The sequence below is a fragment of the Chionomys nivalis genome, chromosome 22, assembly GCF_950005125.1.
Source record: "Chionomys nivalis chromosome 22, mChiNiv1.1, whole genome shotgun sequence".
Taxonomy (NCBI): domain Eukaryota; kingdom Metazoa; phylum Chordata; class Mammalia; order Rodentia; family Cricetidae; genus Chionomys; species Chionomys nivalis.
The window spans coordinates 27,086,547-27,106,090 of record NC_080107.1 but is presented as its reverse complement, the minus strand read 5'-3'; the positions used below and the strand labels follow the sequence as shown (position 1 = coordinate 27,106,090).

At 43.7% G+C, this 19,544-nt stretch overlaps 1 protein-coding gene across 19 annotated transcripts in view; it reads right to left on the bottom strand.

The window, feature by feature from the left end:
• Positions 1-9,586: 9,586 nt before the first annotated feature.
• Neb (nebulin) overlaps positions 9,587-19,544 on the bottom strand; it is a 186,466-nt gene continuing 176,508 nt past the window's right edge. For 5 of the 19 annotated variants that reach the window (XM_057755442.1, XM_057755428.1, XM_057755433.1 and 2 more), the window contains 11 exons: positions 18,708-18,800; positions 18,135-18,227; positions 16,510-16,602; positions 16,142-16,234; positions 15,725-15,817; positions 14,757-14,864; positions 14,264-14,447; positions 13,934-14,026; positions 12,831-12,974; positions 12,324-12,430; positions 9,587-10,149 (listed from right to left, as the gene is read on the bottom strand). In XM_057755442.1, coding sequence (XP_057611425.1) covers positions 9,976-10,149; positions 12,324-12,430; positions 12,831-12,974; positions 13,934-14,026; positions 14,264-14,447; positions 14,757-14,864; positions 15,725-15,817; positions 16,142-16,234; positions 16,510-16,602; positions 18,135-18,227; positions 18,708-18,800 — 1,275 coding nt within the window. In that variant the 3' untranslated portion in view covers positions 9,587-9,975. The remainder of the gene's footprint in view (positions 10,150-12,323; positions 12,431-12,830; positions 12,975-13,933; positions 14,027-14,263; positions 14,448-14,756; positions 14,865-15,724; positions 15,818-16,141; positions 16,235-16,509; positions 16,603-18,134; positions 18,228-18,707; positions 18,801-19,544) is intronic. The other 14 variants (XM_057755430.1, XM_057755434.1, XM_057755436.1 and 11 more) reach the window with 8 other exon arrangements.

The following is a 19,544-nucleotide window of genomic DNA, read 5'->3' as shown; positions in this document are numbered from 1 at the left end:
TTAGCTACTGTGCCATTTTCCAGTGCCACTTCCTGTTCTTTGTTTTAAAGTCATTGGGAAGAAATTTTTAAAAATATTTCAAGCATATGAAAAAAAATAGGAAATTCTTAGTATTCAGAAATAGTTGTGTTGTGGCAGTCAGGCTGTGTTTGGCTGCTTTCCTGTTTTGATGACTAATTCATCAGAGACTGGCCTCCATACAGTCTTCAGATATTTGCCTCTTAATTTAAGAGTTTGTCAGTCCTTGTTCCAGAGAACAATTCTGTTCATATTTGGTATGTGGTCAGTTTAGACAGTGGTTTGTAGGTCTGAACTTTTCTGTAAGAATCCTGATGGTCATTGCTTTGCAGATGTTCCAGTATACATACGCTATGAGCCAACTAGTTCTTCAGTATATTTTTCTCAACTTTTTCAGTACAGTTTTTTTGAGCCTTTAAGCATGTTTACCGTGATATCAGGGGACTTTGGTCTTAAGGAGAAATGCGTGGCACTAATTAGTAAGTTATACCTATGAAATAACGTGGAATTTGGCTGTTTGCTTTCTGTGTTGGTAAATTAGCAATTGCTTTCAGTCCATTTTAAACACTGGATACCTAGCCCTAGCAGAATCCAACCAGTCATTTGTTAATATTTTGCTGCTCTTGGTAAAAGTTTAGTTTTACCTTCAAAGTATATTTGTTGAGTTCTAAAATTTAGCAAATACCTATTAGTCCTATCAACTTCACTAGCAGGTGAGAAGAGCACTGTTCTGTGAGACAAATTAACAGTCTGGAAGCAATAGGCTGTCTTAACTTGCTGTGTCGGGCACTAATAGTTGAGTTGAGCGTCTTCATAGTAAAACTAATGAGTAATTGAGAGTTGATTGTAATAATTTGCCATTTGAGACTGGTTATTAAAATGAACTTTTATTTAAGATAAAAGTTAAAAATAAATTCTAGCGTTTACTTTTGTTTCTTGATTTTGATAGCTGTGGTTTGAGTCCTAAAGGGAATAAGGATAACATGATCCAAAACCTGTGTTTATGAGCATTGTGGTGTGCCAGAGACACAGTATTCTCCCCCTCCTCCATTTCTCATGGTTGCCTTACAAAGATTGATGGGTTCCATTGTCTTCTAAATCTGTAGTTGTTAAATAATGAGAAGGTGTATAATACTGCATTTATGTGCCAGGTCATTTTGAAAGTGGTAAAACACCTCCTATTGTTAGGCCTGGCTCTGGGGTCTGGGAGGGAAGTCATAGAGTTCTGGGTGAACCAGCGCAGGAGGCCGGACTGCTTAGGGGCGGGAGTGTGTGACCAGCTGAGACTCTCCACCACAGTCTGGTAGCAGATCAAGTGCAACATAGTCTCATTCTGAGATTCCTGGAAGAAGGATCACTATTTTCAAACTGAGGTTGAGGTAAGGGCCAGTGGCTGGCTGTTTTGCTTTTCAGATCTTCAGGTTGAACTTCAATTTCTGACCCTGGGTTTTTATTAATCGTGCTTCATAACTATCTCAATTGTGTCCTCCGTTTCTTAACATGGGAAAAAAACTCCCCCTTTAACTAATTCCTCTCTTAACAATTCCAGTTTTCTCACCAAATCTGCTGCAAATAATGATGAAATGATGATGATGTGAGACTGATTGCTGCTGCGTAGAACAGTAGAAGCCTGACTGGATTTCAAGGCAGCGACCTAGTTTGACAGCAGCCTGAGAAGGGGGTTCAGGGAGAGCCCCCTCCCCCCAATGAAGAAAGGAAGACTCGGGTGGCAGGGCAGTGACTCCAATCACGTGTAGCTCTGGCCTATGTTGGTAGCTGGAAGGCCACAGACAGCTTTTTCATGAATGTATACCCTAAAAGTTAGGCATCAGCTTTTTCATGAATGTATACCCTAAAAGTTAGGCATTAGTTGTAGCATGACTAACAAAAACCAAACCAGAGACATATTGGGGTTGAAATTGAAAGATCAGAGAAGCAAAGCAGCCAACCACTGGAGAGCTTTTACCTCTGAGATCTTCAGACTGAAAAGAGTGAGTTCCTGTCTCATTCTGCCTTATATTCTGGGATCAAAGGTGTGCACCACCTCTGCCTGGCTTCTATGGCTAGTGCAGTTGCCAGGATTAAGGGTGCATGCCACCACTGCCTGGCCTGTATGGATGACTAGTGTGGTTAGCTTTGCTCTCTGATCTTCAGGCAAGCTTTATTTATTAAAACACAAATAAAATATCACTGTATCCCTCTGCCTGTTATCCATTGGTTTTCTGTGCTGTTGGCAGTCTATATATCATGTACAAATCTTCAGAGGTGTAGCTTGGGAGATTGAGAGGTACTGGGTCTGGCAGAGTGAGCACCAGGACATCAGTAGTCTGTTCTGCCTCCTTGCCATTCTATCAGCTCTCTGGTTTTCACTGACCACTGGCATGTCAGCCTTTTGATGTCCCAGGCAGGAGACGACCAGTTTGGTTAGCAGTCATAGGCTGCCAGTAAGTCCAGGATCTTCCATTTGTTTTTTTGGTAGTCTTTCCTTCTGCAGCGAGGAGCCCCAGTTCCTGACAGATGATTTCAATGAACGTGGGCCGTGGCGAAGGCACAATGGCTGTTCATGTAGGCTTTTAGCCTCCTCCCTTCACCATCTCCAGTGCCTTGGTTTAAGACTTCGAGTTTAGCCTTCTGGGTTGATGTCCCTGATGGTTGGGCCATAACCCATACAGTGTCCTCCTGTGTCACCATCATGGCCCTGGCACACCTCTTGCCATCCCACATGAAGCTGCTCCCGTCCATCTACCAGGTAAGCTCTGCATCTGGAGCGGGCCGGTCGTATGGATCCTTTCTCAGCCTGTGTGCTTGGCTCAGGATTCCTGCACAATCATAATGGAGTGTCCAGGTCAGGGTCAGGGAGTAGGGACGCAGAGTTCAAGCTTGCACTCAGAAGGAAATGGATCTGCGGGGGTGGGGGTGGGATAGGGTGGTGGTTAAGAAGGAGGCTCTTAGAGCGAGTCATGCCAGTATCACTCATCCATTGGTCAGGTGGTTCTTTGAGCACTCCTTCAGTGGTGTTTTGGGTACGAGGTTACCTTGAGGCATCTTTGACCTGCAGGTTGGTGGCCACAAGGATTCTAAGGCCAACCAACTGCCATTGAGTAAAGTCTTTTAGACAGGCTACTGGCCTATTCCAACGTCCTAGAATTTGGGTTAAAACCCTTTGGATATGTAGAGATGGAAGGGTTTGAAGATGTCTGGCAGCCCTAGTACGGGTGCTGAGAAGGAGGACTTTTTTGATTTTATTGTAAGCCTTATCTTCAGTCTCAGTCCAGAAGAAGGGCAGGCTTTGCTTTGTGGTCTAATATAATGTCTTAGTGCAGCAAAACTGGGAATCCAGAGGCGGCAGAAGCCTGCAGACCCAAGGAATTCTCTGCTTTATCTCTTGGGGGTTGGAGTGGGTATCTTGAGTCTCCTTATGGGCTTCTGAGAGCCATCACTGTCCACCTTTGAGTATAAATCTCAAATGGGTTACTTCTGTCTGGCAGATTTGAGCCATTTTAGATGATGCCCAATACCCCAAGGTCCCCAAGGTGGTTAGCAGATTGCCAGTGCTTACCTCACAGTCCTCTTCACTGGTGGCTGCTATCAAGGTGTGGTCCACATATTGTAAGAGGGTGACCTGTGGGTGTCTTGCAGTATTTCCTAGGTCCTCGTGTAGGGCCTCATCAAAGACGGTTGGAAAATTCTTTTTTTTCTTCCTGTGTTTGTTGCTTACTTTGTCTTTTTACATTGTTTTTATTGAGCTGTATATTTTTCTCTACTCCCCTCCATTCTTCTACCCTGCCCTTCTAGCCTCTCCCATGGTGCCCATGGTTGGTTGGGAAATTCTTGAACCCCTAAGACAACCTGGTCCAGGTCAGCTTTGTGTCTTTTCTCAGGGTCTTGCCATTTAAAGGGAAACAAGGACTGGCATTTGGGGGCCAGGGGTAGGCTAAAGAAGGCATCTTTGAGGTCTAACACTGAGTACAAAGCCCTGGTAGGGGGAAGTGAGCTCAGAAGGGTATGTATGGGTTGGGTACTGTGGAATGAATGTCCATAACCCTGTGGTTGGCTTCCCAAAGGTCCTGCACAGGCTGGTAATCATTAGAATTGTGTTTCTTAACTGAAAGGGAGGGGGTGTTCCAAGCAGACTGGCAAAAGGATCGGAATTCCCTTGTTCCATGAGGCGTATGTGAGGGGTGATTCCCTTCTTTGCTTCCTGTGACATAGGGTATTGCCAAATCCGAGGGGCGTGGCATCAGGCTTGAGTTTGAGCCCGGGAGCTTGGGATCCAGCTAGGCCCATGCCCCCAGTCTCTGTGAAGGCCTCAGGATGTTGAGTCAGCCATATGGCTGTGTCCTTGGGGGAAAGTGTTAGCCTTGATGTAGCCTATATTTGTCCTCAAATTGGAGAGTGAGGACTAGGATTGGTTGTCCCTTTTGATTTGCAGTTGAGATATTATTTTAATTGAATGAAATCTCAGCCCCAACTTAAAAAGTAAATCTCTTCCTAATAAGGAGTAAGGGCAATTAGCTATGACCAGGAATAAGTGGGACACCTGGCCCATACTGATATCCACTACTTTTGGGTAGTCCATGAATATTGACTCATATTTGTGACTCCCTACACCCCAAAATTTTTGTGAGACAAATTTCCTTAGGGTTTGGTCAGAACTGAATGTTGAGCTCCTGTGTCTATGATGAAATCTGTAAGTTTCCCCTCCACTCAGAGTTACCCTGGGCTTGATGTCAGGATCAAATCCCGTCTCCCCTAATCACTGAGATCACCTGACTCTGTGACCAGTACATGGTAAGAGTCACATCCTGAGTCACAGTCTTTTCTTTTGGACTTTTGGGAGCATTCTTTGATCCAATGTCTCATCTTTTTACAGTATGCACATAGGTCCCTTTTCAGCCTAGGATGCTCTCTTGTGTGTGTCCTGTTCCTTGATCTTTCACCGGGTATCTCAGCTGGCATCTCTTTCTGTCTGGGGACCTGCTAGGAGATTCCTTGCCATATTCTGGGTTTGTTTTGTGTTCTCTATGACCATAGCTCTCATCTGTTTATCCTCTGAGGTTTCTCTGTTGTTGTAAACCTTTTCCACTATTGCTAGCAACTCTTGCATTCTTTTATCTGTTAGTCTGTCTATCCTCTGCAATTTACACCTATTTTCTGGTATTACCTGTTTGACAAATGCCATAACAGCTGATCTATTTTCCAGGGCCTCCAGATCCATGGGAGAGTAGGCACAAAGAGCCTCCATGATCTGTTCTATAAAGGCCAATGGAAGCTGGGTGTGGTGGTGCACGCCTTTAATCCTAGCACTTAGGAAGCAGAGTGAATTCGAGACCAGCCTGGTCTACAGAGCTAGTTCCAGGACAGGCTCCAAAGCTACAGAGAAACTCTGTCTCAAAAAGAAGGAGAAGGAGAACAAAAGAGGCTGACAGAGATTCTGAGATTTAGTCTTTTTCTGAAGAACATTACTGACCTTAGCTAAATTAGTGGGCCAGCATATTGCCATACCCCCCCCATTAGAATCTGGCGGTTGACCGGTTGACCTGGAGTCTCTCTGTACTTTATGTCTGGTTGAAATGGCAGTTCAGCCATATCAAGGGGAATCCTTGATCTATCAAGGCAGGATTAATAGTGGGGTTCCTATCTGGATCCAGAACCAATTTCCAGGCATCAGTCAAATCCTTTTTCTTCAGTACTGAATAAAATCTGCAAAAAAATACTGGTTGGTTGGTGAGTGAAGATGACAGAATCTAGAAGGTTAATAAGTCTCTTTGGCTGTTTTGAAAACCCTGGGGTCTGCAAAGGGCCAGTACTGCATTTGTTCATTGTCCTCTTTATCTTGCAGGCTGACTGCTCTCAAGGGAAGGACAACTCACCCAGGGAAACTCATTGCTGTCCCCCTGGTGTGTGGAGGACTACCTAGATTCACTTGCACTCTCCCCGCCTTCGGTCACTGGATTAGTTGGGGGAGAGGTCAATAAGGAGGAGGCGAAAAGAGAAGCTTGTCCTCAGTACCCTCTTGGAGTGTGGGGGCAGAGGGCTTGTAGTCCTCCTGTCTCTTGCCTTCGTGAGGGGTGAGTATTGTCTTTCTCCTTGGCCCTGTAGAAACAAAAGTTTTAGCAAAGTGGGAGAATCCTCCATGAGGTCCTGCCTAGTAACTGTATCTGGTCAGGGTGTTGTGGATTTTGGAAGATGATGTCGTTGGTCATAAAGAGAACATACAAGTGCAAAAGTTCCCTCTGGTTGCCATCCAATTCCAAAGGCTGGCCTTTCATTATTACACAGAAAATGTTAAGTTTACCTTTCTTAGTCTAAAAACCTGTGCTTTTGGCCCTATTTCTGTTGTACTGAAAGTGGTCCAAAATCAGGGTGCTCTGAGCCTGTCCCATAACATCAGTCTCATAGAAAGAAAACAAACAGCATGACAACACACAAGACAGTGAACAAATTGGTACCTGGAGGCAAAACTGAAACTGAGACTCTGGTCTCATGCTGGACCATGTGAATGACCCACACCTTCCCAGAGATACTAATGTGATCCAATAGTGGTCAAAAGGGTCCTGGGATGTCTCCCAGGCCCACAGTCTGTGGTCTTGCAGTGTGTCCTCCCAGACCTGATACAGGCACTGACAGATTAGCGCCTGTTTTACAGCACAGCAAAGAGAGATGGAGAGAGAAGTGAAAGTACAAGAAGACTTACCAGCTGGCCAGAGGCTCTATGGTCAGAGGTCCTGGTTGGCTTGCTTGGGGGATCCCAGACGAGTCCCCAAATGTTAAACCCATGTTGCATAATCCCTCAAAGACCACCAAGGAGTTCAAATCCATATACAAAAGCAAAGAGCCTTTATTCAAGCTCAAGCTTGGATCTTCCTGCTCTGCTGAAGCTGTTTAATCAGAGAGCCCCATCAGGGTTTCTATCATAGCACGGATTGGGGTAAGGAATTTCCGTCAACTAAGACACTTGATTTGCCTGGGGCTATCTTGGCAAAAGGAGATTGCATGCTAGGCTTAGGGGCATCTGGTATCCCATTATCTATTATGGTTGGAACTTTACATACTTTCCCTCTGGATGCTGATTGGTCTGTTCCTGGGTGGTATCGTTTTTTTGGCTTTTCCTGGAACAGGGTGGTTGCTTATAGTAAACTGAAACTACTCCAGTGGTTGGTTCTGTAAAGTCTGGAATGGTGATAGTCTGGTTAATCTGTCTTTGACCTCTCCAGAGGTGAAACTTGGAGACTTGGGTGCGAGAGAATCATTGGAAAATTTAGGCATTGCTAGGGTTTGGGCCTGGAATGTTTCCCAAAGGCTTATTGTGGCTTGAGGCTTGGTCTCTGTGGTGATATTGGTAGATAATTAATGGACTGGAGGCTTAGACCATGACCATAAAGGACTGCGATACTGTGGCCTTTTCTACTTCTAACCCTGATGAAATGGCTTTCTTTGTCATACATTCCTATGTATTGGGACTTGTTAGTGACTAAGTAAAGCAGGCATAGGGGTAGATTTATTTTTGTGCTGATGCACCTTTAGTGTGCTCTTATTTTGGGCTAAAACACTATTGTGCAAACTGGGCATTCACAGGAATTCAAGAATGTTCCCCCCCTTTTTTTTTTTTTTTTTTTTTTTTTTTTGAGACAGGGTTTCTCTGTGGTTTTTGGAGCCTGTCCTGGAACTAGCTCTTGTAGACCAGGCTGGTCTCGAACTCACAGAGATCCGCCTGCCTCTGCCTCCCAATTGCTGAGATTAAAGGCGTGCGCCACCACCGACGGCAAGAATGTTCCCTTTCTACATTGCCTCGCTTTTAAGGATAAACATGCGTCTTTGTGCTGGTAACTTTTTTTTTTTTCAACTTGACTCAAGTTAGAGACAGCTGGGAAGAGGGAGCCTTCAGTAAGGGATTGTCTATATCAGATGGCCTGTAGGCAAGTCGGGGTGTTGCCATTCCTTGATGGGTAGGCCATAAGGAGCATCCCATTAAGCGGCATTCTTTCATGATGTGTGTTCTAGAGACCCTTGGTGATAGACTGTGGCATGGGAGTATAAGCTCCTTTATCTTTTGCTTGGGGAGAACACAGCTTTGCAGATTCCCAAGCAACCCCTTGCCTTCTGAGGTACTCTTTCTCCACTCATTTCATGTCTGTTTTTGTTCATTTGGACTGCACGGTCACTAAGATTGAAATTCATTGCTTTCCCTTACTGGACCAATTGGACTGAAATCGTCACAAAACTGTTGAGTCCAGAGAAACCTTTCCTGATTTAAGTTACTTTAGGACTTTTGTTGCAGTAATGGAAATCAATATAGGTAAGTATGCCTTTTCTTGGGACTGTGAGGACCCCAACTTTGTTCTGTGTATGACTTCCATTATCTAGTACAGTACCAGGCATTCTGATATTCATAAGTGTGTGATTTTTCTAGAGCACTCGACCCCTTGAGTCTCAGAGAGGCACATGGTAAGAAACTTGAGGGAAAAGGGGGCATTTGCCTAGCATGCCCAGGACCCTTGGTTTGATCTCTAGCATGCCAAAACCAAAAAGCAACTGAAAGAACTGGCTCTGGTCAGCTGTACTAATGTAGCTGTCACGTTAAGGGACAGTCTTTGGCTCCTCCAGGACAGTAAGTAATGGTCAGACATTCGTTACTGGTTGTCTTTCCATCCCTTGTTCTTTACACAAGGTTTAGTTCATATTGTCATCCCGTTGCATACAGGTGGCAGGGATCCCTCAACTTAACACTGCATCCCATAGCTCTCTCTCTCTTTAACGCTCTTAAGGGAAGTTTGTTAAATAAGTATGGATTAATACTGGCCCAAAAAGTTGGTATGAATTGTCTCCATTCTCTGGTTAAGAGATACAAGTTAGCTAAAAGAATTAAACCAAATCCAATACATATGTAAAATGGACCATTCTGAGAATGTCTACACTTCATTATTATCAGTACATTAAAATTTTATCAGCAGTACATTAAAAAACCTTGGTAACTTTTTTTGCCTTTGGCCTTTATTGTTTATAGGCATAGATGTTTTGCCTGTGTATATGTCTGCACCATGAGCATGTGCTTCCTGGGACTCCAGTTACAAATGGTTGTGAGCTGCCACGTGGATGCTGGGAATCCAAACAAAGGTCCTCTGGAAGAGCCACCAGTGCTTCTGTGTCTGTTTTCCATTTTGTTTTTCCAAGATAGGGTTTCTCTGTGTAGTCCTAGCTGTCTTGGAACTTGCACTGTAGACCAGGCTGGCTTTGAACTCAAGAAATCTTCCTGCCTCTGCCTCCTGAGTGCTGGGACTAAAGGCATGCACCACTTCTGCCCGGCTCAACCAGTGCTTCTTAACCACCAATCCACTGTTCCAGTTCCAAATTTGGTAACTTTTAAGCTGGGATTTTATTAGAGTTTAGCCCAGGAGCAGTTTGTTGCACAACTATGGAGTTTATTAGCTTTCAGTTTCTCACCAGTTTGTTGACTGTCATCTTTATAACTTACAGAAACAAGAGTAGAAGCACAAGACAAAGGTGGTTCACTCTTCTGTTTTTCTTTTATTGTTTGGCATGTCCAGAACAAATGTCAAAACATTTTTATAATTGGGAAAGACTGGTCTGGCTACATAGCACTACAGAAGCCTTTAAAAATTCTATTGTGAATTTCAACTTACTTTAAAACGGAAAGGAATTGATATTAATAATTTTCAAAATGAGCTTTTACGTGTTTGCCGTCTTTAGTTTCCTGTATAAATCTAGAAAAGAATGAATCTGTAAGTCTAGTTTAAGGACTGACCAGATGAATTAATGTTTGGTTTCATGGAGAATCACTCAGGTTCCTATAGAGGAGATGGCAATACATTAAATGATATTGATGCAGGTGAAAATATTAGGCACTTTGAGAGCATGGGTACACTGATGTCTCCTGAAATGTTGCCTGCAGAGGACAGATTCAGACACTGCAAACTGATGGAGATCTTGAGGTGCTTAGATAGCTTCCACGTAGTTGGCTGGGAGCATGCCGGTCCTGCCGGTCCTCTGCACAGTGCCATACATCCAGCCTTCATCAATCGCTTGAGCATTCACTATGGCATCTCCATCTTTGAAGGACACTTCATCTGCATCGGCAGCCATATAGTCATACATGGCACGGAAGATTTTCTATTCATGGGAATGAAAACAAGGAAAAAATAATGATATAACCTTTTTGATAAATTTAGGTGTGCAGCTACCACAAATACCAAACAAAAACCAGTAACAAAACAAAAACCTCATAAAATATTTGTAGATCATATGTTGATTTATGAAGGCCTCCAACTCAACACCAGAAGTATTATTTAAGATGCTAAAGTTATGAATAAACACTTCTCCAAAGGAAATAACACGAGTGAACAGTTAGGGGGAACAGAAAAAGATGTTTCACTTATTTCTTTTGGTTTTTGAGACAGGGTTTCTCTGTGTAACAGTCCTAGCTGTCCTGGAACTCGCTTGTAGACCAGGCTTGGCCTCGAACTCACAGAGATCTGCCTGTCTCTGCCTCCTGGGTATTGGGGCTAAATGCATGCGCCACCACCGCCAGGCAAGATGTCTCACTCTTATCCTCACTCTCAGGCTACCTACTGATTTTTCTTGCTGGAGAGGGCTCAGTCATTAAGAGCATGTCCTACTCTTGGAGGATCTGCTTCCTAGAACCTAAGCAGTAGCTCACACTGTAACTCCAGTCCCAAGGGATCCAGTGGTCTTTTTTGAGCTCTGCACTCACGTGGGGCACATAAATAAGTACAGGGAAAACACTCATAGAAATAAATCTTTTAAAAGTGTAATAAAGAAAAGAGACTCTGGATGGAGCAGAGGACCTCTTCCTAGAGGAAGTGCATGTGTATTGTTGACATGGCGTGGTCATACCAAAACAAAGGCCATTCGCCATATGGGGTAGGCGGAAACTGAGGGCAAAGCTTGCCTCAGCTGTCCTACTGATGTTTGTGGACAACTGGTTACCTTGTACAAGACAAAAATCTTCTGGATTTTTCACAGCCTGAGACTGCTCAGTGACCTGACCCAGCAAAGCAGCCTTGCAGAGAACATTGGAAGCAATATTTTGGGTGGAAGAATATGCTACAGATGCTTTAATTACTGAAGTGCAAAATAGGACTAAGACAACAGACAGCAAGCAACTCCACTCCCGAAAGTTGGTATTTATTGCTTCGATTCTCTGATCAAGAGAAATGGTTAAGATGAAAGAATTAAGAGATGAAATACGTATTTCTGCTGTCTACAAGAAACTCAACTCTAAAAACATAGGTACCACCTGAGAGTGAAATGATGGAAAAGAGTGTTTCAGGCAAATGAGGCTGGGAAGCAAGCAGGTGTAACGATCCTACCTGACAAGTATTTCTTCCAGGAAGTGATGGCAGAGGAGCAGTAATGCTACCCCTATGGGCCATAGACTGATAAAACTCTAGTACCAGGCATGGGAACCTCCTTTAGAGTTGATGGCAGAGTAGCCCAAGAGATCCCCAAAACCTATGCTGATTGCCTTTAATTGGTCCCCATAATTTGAAAGTAAGTGCCTGTTGCTGAAGACACCACCCACTTCAGACACAGGGCTTGTGGAAATCCAGCTGGATCTGACCTCAAGGTCTCCTCCCTGAGGACTAGCTCTCATAATCTGAAGTTGCCATGCAAGCTGCCGGAGGAGAAAGAGCAACAGGCCCACCCAGCAAGAATGCTTAAGGGTTACAAAAATGACAGCACAGCAAGACATCCTAAAAGATGATAATGGTACTCAGTGGAGAGTTAACATGCATGGAACTATACACCTCGTCAACTACCCAATGGAGCCTAGACGAGAATCTATTTCTGTCTCTTTCCTAAACCAGTATAGTCTCTTAACTGCATTCTAAATACTTACAAATCCTTATACCTGCAGTCAGTTTTTATCTTATCTCTTATGCCCCCAAAAGAAGCCAGAGGACCAGGATACCTGTTCAGGATTGTGCCTAATACAGAGGAGAGGGATGTTGCACCCGTGAAACCTCAACAATAATGGCTGCCTAAGCAAGACTTCAACAATTGGGAGAAGTCTTACAAGGCCAGCCCCCTAAAGGAAGAGCAATAGGCAATTAATGAGCGAGGAAAATCGGTCTGGTATAAGCCCATAATTGGTTACCTAATACTAAATGGTCAGCCCTAAATGTATATACATAAGAGCAACTCTTTATGGACCTAGCAGGACGAGTTTGCATATTTATATGTGTTTGTATATTTCACAGTCAGAATTGAGGAAAAAGAAAATACACAAATCCAGCAATTTGTGTCCATTACTCTTTACTTACTCCGGCAGTAGATGGGTGGGAAGGGATAGAAGACAGTGTGGTCTGCTGGGTGGCCGCGGAAGATGACCGCTGCTGCGGGAGCTCGGTGGTTTTCACGTGTTTGTAAGCTGCAAAGATGAAAGAAACAGGTGGTCAAGGCGTGTGGCAGACAGCCATCAGTGGTTACCAAGCAGGGTTGTCCTTTCTTCAAATTAATGACTCCTGCGAAGAGAAGAGCTAGGAAAGTTATGAAAATTAACCACGTAGCTTCGTGTAACTCCACAGACTTCTATTCTTTGCACAGAAAAATTAACTTTTAAATTTAAAAATTGCTTAGTAACCATCAGTGAGCTGACCTCATGACAGTTAGTCCATACCATTCGCTCGATTGTTTTGATGGGTGTCATGTTTGTTGTCTGGACAAATTCTCTGCCTGGGACGGCTGGCCTCAGGTGTGCAAACCTCCTGCCAGAATGCTGCGATTACAGCTGTGCAGGACAATGCCCATCTGGGAAAGTCTACTTGTACCTGATGAGGTGGCCGAGAAGAAGGCAGCTCCATCGCTGTAGGTGGAAAGGCGCTGGTCCGTGGAGTGCTCAGACTTCTCCTCACCTCCACTGATGCTCATTGCACTGGCGGACCGCGACTGCTCCCGGCTCCGGCGAGCTTGGGCTTGGAAACAGGAAAGAGACGGGTTTCTTTCTACAGCAGTGACGCCTCCGTCATGTCGTTTATTTTTGTGGAATGTAGCTCTAAGTGGTTTCCTATGACTTACATGCAATTCTTCTAGTGTAGAGTTGTTCTCCCTTTCAGATGGGAGATTTAAATGGTCAAAGCCGGCGTAGGTGGCAGGTTTCCAACCTGTGTCTGCCTTTAACTACAGGGCCTTCCCACCACCACATTCCTTTTCCTGGCTCACTTCAACGCATAGAGGGCAAACACATTCACAGTTTGGTTTCTCCAGAAAGGCTTCCCTCACTTCCAGATAGATGGAAGTGTCTGTCCTGTGTCCCATGGTATTGCGAGCACAGCCTTAAAACTGTATGTCAGAGTAGTTCCAGGAGTCCCTACTGGTCTCTTTATCCATAGTATAAACCCTTAAAGAACAGCATAGCATACTTTACTTAAAAAGAAAAACCCAAACAAACAAAAAGTAGGGTGTCTCACCGTGGAGCCCTGGTTGGTCTGGAACTCAATGTGCAGAACAAATGAGGTTTGAACTCAGATCTGCTGGCCTCTACCCCCATTACTGGGACTAAAGGGATACATAATCTCTGGGCCAATGGTTTATTTTCTATATAAGGAGACAGTGTGAATATGTGCAATGACTCTTGCAAAGACCCCCCCCCCAACACAACCAGCTCAAGAGGTTCCGATGAACATTTGTGTTCTATTCCCTTTGTATTTAACTGTCATCTTTAACTCACTAACTTTTCTCTTTAGGAAAATACAGAAATGATAACAATGGGATCTGAAGGAGACACGAAGTCAAACAGTTTGTCAAATTTTTTTCCTAAATTGAACACGCTGAGTTTGGCCCACCAGTCAATGAGCAAGCTCAGAAGATGGGAAACCCTGGGTGTAGTCAGCTAGATGATGTTTCTGTCCCGCATCTCTGGGAGTCTGCGTACCGTTAATCATGTGTAAACTCCGGGATTGGATGTTATCTTCTGCTGGATCGTAGTCAAAGACTGAACCAGGGTTAGTACGCCAGACACGCAGACCTGAAAGAAAGCCAGCAGTCAGGATAAAAAAATATATATGTTCTCACATTTGTAACTTGAGAACTAAGAAGGAGTGTGGGCAATCACAGGAGGACTGGGCTGTCCTGCTTAGCTTATCTGGTCTCAGAACAAAACTGGCAGAAGATGCCCGTGAGACCAGCTTTGCGAACCAGCTAATGGGGCTTTCTTTTGCAGATCTGTGTCCTTTGTCTTCCATTTGGTGTAACTGTCAATTACCTGTGACAGTATCTTGATCCTGGTCATTCCGTTTCTGTTCCATCTCTACCACTTTTCTTTGAATACCTCGGTAGTTAATGTCACTGAAGTCCTGTGTGTTTTTCTTCACTCGTTCAGTGATGGGATCTGTCACCACTGGTGTGAAACAGCCTTTGTGTTTCTCAAAGTCTTCATGATATTTTACCTGAAATATGAATTTACTTTATGAAAATATGATAGTGTAACCAATCTCCGGACATGTTGTAGCAGGCTGGTCCACCAATCGGAAGGAGTTCGGCGGCTGGAGAGGTGGCACGGCAGGCAAGAGTGTGTGTTCTTCTCACGGGAGCCTGGGCTCGGTTCCCAGCACAGGGCACTTCACAAACATGCAACTCCAGTTCCAGGAGCTCGGGTATTCTCCTGCCTTCTGCAGGCCTTGCACACACATAGGAAACATACCGACAGGCAGGCACAGACATACAAAAATAAATTTAACAACTAATTCCCGACTTACTGTTGAGATGTGCCGTTGGGTTTCCCTCACTCGTCTCATCTCTGGTGTGTCTAGCACATAGGCAGCTTTGCCTTGTATTTGTTTCCGGAAGCTGTCAGAATAAAGGACCTATGGAGGAGAGACCATGCGTGAGCACACGGCATGGCATCGTTCTAATTTTAGGCTCAATGACTTCAACAGATTTCATTCAAATGGAAGAAACTGTTGGCGAAGTCGGAGTCACTAGGCGGTGGCCAGACACTGGATTAGCAGTTTACCAGATCGGAGCAAGGACGGGCAAGGCTTGTATCAGTAGACACAAAACTTGTTTTGACTTTGAAAATGAGAAGTTTCATTTTCAAAGGAGAAGGGGCACAGTACAAGTCTGAAAGAGAGGAAGAAAACGGCCTCTCGAATTTACTAGGAATCAATACCACTGCCAGAATATTTTGGTGGTATTTACATTAAATCTGATACCGAAAGGAGTTTGAAAGACCTGGCCTTTGAAGCAGATAACCATTAGATGATGTCCAGATTACACAAACCGATATGCCCACACCAAAATCAGAGTCCTTCCAGACACTAAACGCAAGAATATCAAAGTAAAAATAGTCATTTCTGGGCGTGTTCCACATTTAATTAAGTACCTTAGCAAGAACAGCAGAAGGCAGAAGATGTTAGGGGTCAATTTGTTATGGCTGGTCTTGAAAAACTACCTGAGTCCAATGTCACAGGAGAAAAACCATAGGCAATTATCGTATGCTTAGTATGATCATTTGGGATAGAAAAGCACGGCTGTGTTAATTTTAGTGTAAATTTTCAGGGAACGAAGTGCACATTTTTATGATGTTAAAACATTTCCCAAGATGTTGCATTATCTGTCGTTTTAAGTTTTAGTGTCGTTTTCAGTTGGACAACAAAGGCGTGTTTTCATCATGTTAAAATGTTAATTCCAAGTTGTTCCACTGCTCATTCTAGTCGGGAAATACCGAGCTAATGTTCTCTTGGTTGCGCTTAGCTCTCTCCATCTCTGGAGTGACAGGTGTGGGAGTTGCTTTTCTCATATTCTCTTTGTATAATACCTAGAGGAGCCAAGAGAGTATCCGACATCAGAAAGCAAAAGAAAACACAGGCTTTTGAAAAGTCGTCATTTAGCTGTGGTTATGGCTCAATTATGTCACGCAGTATGAGAAACACCTCAGGAGGAGAAAGCCATTAAAATGTTATAGTGGAAAGCAAGAGCTCAAAGGCCTGAACTCAGAACTAGCAAGGTTCTTGTTTTTAAGTGGCCAAAGAAGAATTTTAAGAAGTATCAAGTCTTGGAAACAATGTGAGAAAAATTAGTGATATTGTCATGATGGTCAGGCTTGTTAGGATTTTAATGTTTTCTTTTTCCTTTCAAATACCGAGCTAAAGTTTTCTTGATTGCGTTTGACTCTCTCCATCTCGGGGGTAAAGGGTGTGGGGGTTGCTTTCCCCATGTTCTCTTTGTATAGCACCTGTGAGAAACAAGGCGGTATCTAAGAGTCACTTACTAGGAGGCAATAATTAAATATAAATACAGTTGGGGGTGGAGGGACACATTAGGTGAGAATAGCTCTCAGGAACACAGCAAAGGCGGTTAATGGCAGTGATAAATGTGTGTGGTATTTAGAGGAGAGTAACCGAACTGGCATTCAATTTGGTTTTTAATTTTGGATGGGATTAAGAGCAGGCCAAACTGCCAAGAGTTACTATGTAAAATTAGAAGCACTTTCATTTTTCAAGACAATACCGAGCTAATGTTTTCTTGATTGCGTTTGACTCTCTGCATCTCCGGAGTGACAGGGGTTGGGGTGGCTTTCCCCACATTTTCTTTGTACAAAACCTAAAGGAGTCCAGCAGATCCAAAAAATCCAAAAGGAGACACAACAACAACAAAAAAGAGTTACAATTACCAAAAGGAGAAACGGAATAATACATTAACTTTCTATAAGGCCCCGGGCACCAGATCAGTTAGGCACTGACGTTAGATAGCAGTCCATGTTTTCACGGGAGAAGCTGAGTACAGTTAGAGCAAGACACACGTTTCTATGGTACAACCTTGCCAAGTGAGGATTGTGATGTTCCAGAAAAGACGCAGTCCTGCCATCATTTCACCATGGTTACATGACTGTCAGGCCCCTGGTACACCATCTAGTCAGGAATTACCATGAGGGCTTGTACCACAGAGGTTGAACAAGACAACCGTTGTTTAATGGGTATTTTTGCAGCACAGGCTCTCATACAGAGTAAAATTGTGGATCCCGGGCAAGTGTTTCTCTTACTCTTCTTTGTCTTTTGCTTATTCTATTTACACGTATCAGCCATGAAATGTTTTCAACAATTACATGACCAGCGTGGAATAGCAATAGACACAACCTCTGTCTGCCCTGGTGTCTCTCTAGGTGACCTAGGAGATTTGGGACGTGGCACTCTGGAGGGAGTCCCTTCCCGCAGTTCTCCAAGTCCTTGAATAGCAGGCCAGTGTCAGCAGAGAACTTACTAGATATGCCTGCTTTCTGCTCCATACTGACAAAATGAAAGGAGCCCGGGCCAGACCCAGAAACCTGGTTACATCAGCTTCCAGGTGATTCTGATGGCGAAACCTTCAGGTGGTGTTAACTGCTGAGTAATAACTTCTCTACTGAAAGCTAATGTCCCTACAGACCTTATCCCCCAGCCACTGACAGATTACTAGCAGAGAGCTCAAGCTTGAAGGAAATAGATCGTTATAGTTATCGCTAAAGATCAGAATAAAGAGAACAAAATCAAAATCATTGAAGACAAAAAGCCTTTTTGGTGACCCCCTCCTTTTTCAGCAACTTAGTCAAATATGAGAAACACCACTGGATGGAGTTTACATCACTGTCTGTGGAAGAGGATCAGGACTTACTTTCCCAAGCTTTCTTTGCGTACATCTGTGATAGTAGGGTTTGGAACATAGCTCAGTGTAAGAGCCCATCTTAGCCTGTGTAAGGCCCTGCAAACTGATTCAAATCTGGTGGGGTGAACCCCAAACCATCAAATATGTCAATATTCAACAAAGAGTCCCATTATACCTCCTATTGCACCCATCAAGGCCCCCCCCCCAAATTTTTCAAGCATATAAGGAGACCGTGGGTATATCAGAGAGTAAGTCTGGGGAGAGATGAGCAGAAGGATATTTTGTAGGAAAATTTGTTACCTCGATATTAGAATTTTAAATGGAATAAAGCAATTTTGTTATGAAGTTAAGGCTAGGAACGAAGGATAAACATAGTCAAGAAATGGACAAGACTTAAGGTGCCTTTTAAAAGTAGGATTAATAGGAATTATTTTAAATCACTGAAGTAGTTTCAAAATCAAAGAAGTATTTTTTTTTTTTTTTGGTCAGAGTACCGAGCTAATATTTTCTTGATTCTGTTTGACTCTCTCCATCTCTGGAGTGATGGGTAAAGAGGTTCCCTTGCCCAGGTTTTCTTTGTATAGCACCTGTATGATAAAGTATCAGAGAAAGCAGTGGTAAGTGGCATTTCATTGAAAGGTAAGGTCAACTTCTTTGGTCTAAAATAACACAGGAGCCAGGAATTATATGCTGGCAAGCTGCCGTGTGCTATTTAAGGAAGCTGCTACTGGGCTAGGAAGCTGTGTGCCGCAGAAGCAAGACCCTAAACTGCTAGCTAGCGAAGGCTAGTAGAGTCATCCACTCTTCTTTTTCCCTTTCACCACCTTTGCGAGCGCCGCACTTCCTAAGCAACTGCGGGGATTTGAGATGGTTAGAACTCGGTTTTGTTATCCACCAAACTAAAATATATTAACGTCTTTAAAAGCATCAGGTGAAGTAACAGAGGTCCAAACATAAAACTGAGAAAAAAAATCAGATCTGTTAGAAGCAAAGGAGGGAGGAGGGCTTAATGGTGAGTTCGGATCTGGAGTTAAATGGCATCTTTCCCCCCCACTTCTTTCCAATACCGAGCTAAGGTTCTCTTGATTGTGTTTGACTCTCTCCATCTCAGGAGTGATGGGTATTGGAGTTCCTGTCCCCAGGTTTTCTTTGTATAGCACCTAGGTGATAAGAAAGCATGCAGAACAGAAAGAGCTGTTAATCACTGTCCCTCCTCTCCTGTGGAGCAGCTGGCTGTGGGAGGGCTGGAGAGGAAGAGGAGTTAGGGAATGGGGAAGTACCAAAGCTGCAACCTGGAAGGCAAGGGATTGCAGGAAGGAGCCGCAGAGATGAAGACATTAAAGAGGTTCTGTTACGTTTGCTGTTTGAGTTTCTGCAGCATAGGCAATAAAGATCACCCCGAAGGGAGAAATTAGTTGTTAGCACTATGAGAGGAAAATGGGGGGAGAGGGGGTAGCAACCAAACCAAGAAAAGTTATTGTCATAAATCATGTGAAAGATGTTTGCGTTTTAGAAGTCTCATCTATGGGAAGATTCATACACACTTTCATTGACTTTCCAATGAAGTCAAAGTATTTAATTTTTAGTCCGGGTGAACATATTGAGAACGATTATGTTAAGATGCTAGAGAAATGTCAAAGGACTATATAGGTGCCAGGAGAGCGGGAGGTTAGGATAGGAAAGGAGTCGGAGACTGGATCTTCACAGAATGGAGCTTTTGAAACTGTGTGATCACATTACATTGCCAAAGCAAGGTAAACACAGATGCCGAGACACCGAGGCTGATACTTTTAATGATCAGGTTAATGTTTAACCGAGGTATGGAAACCGACTCATAGGAAACGGCAGCATTAAGTTGGATACCAAACAGGTCATATTTTAAAAATTGGAATAAGTTAATTAGA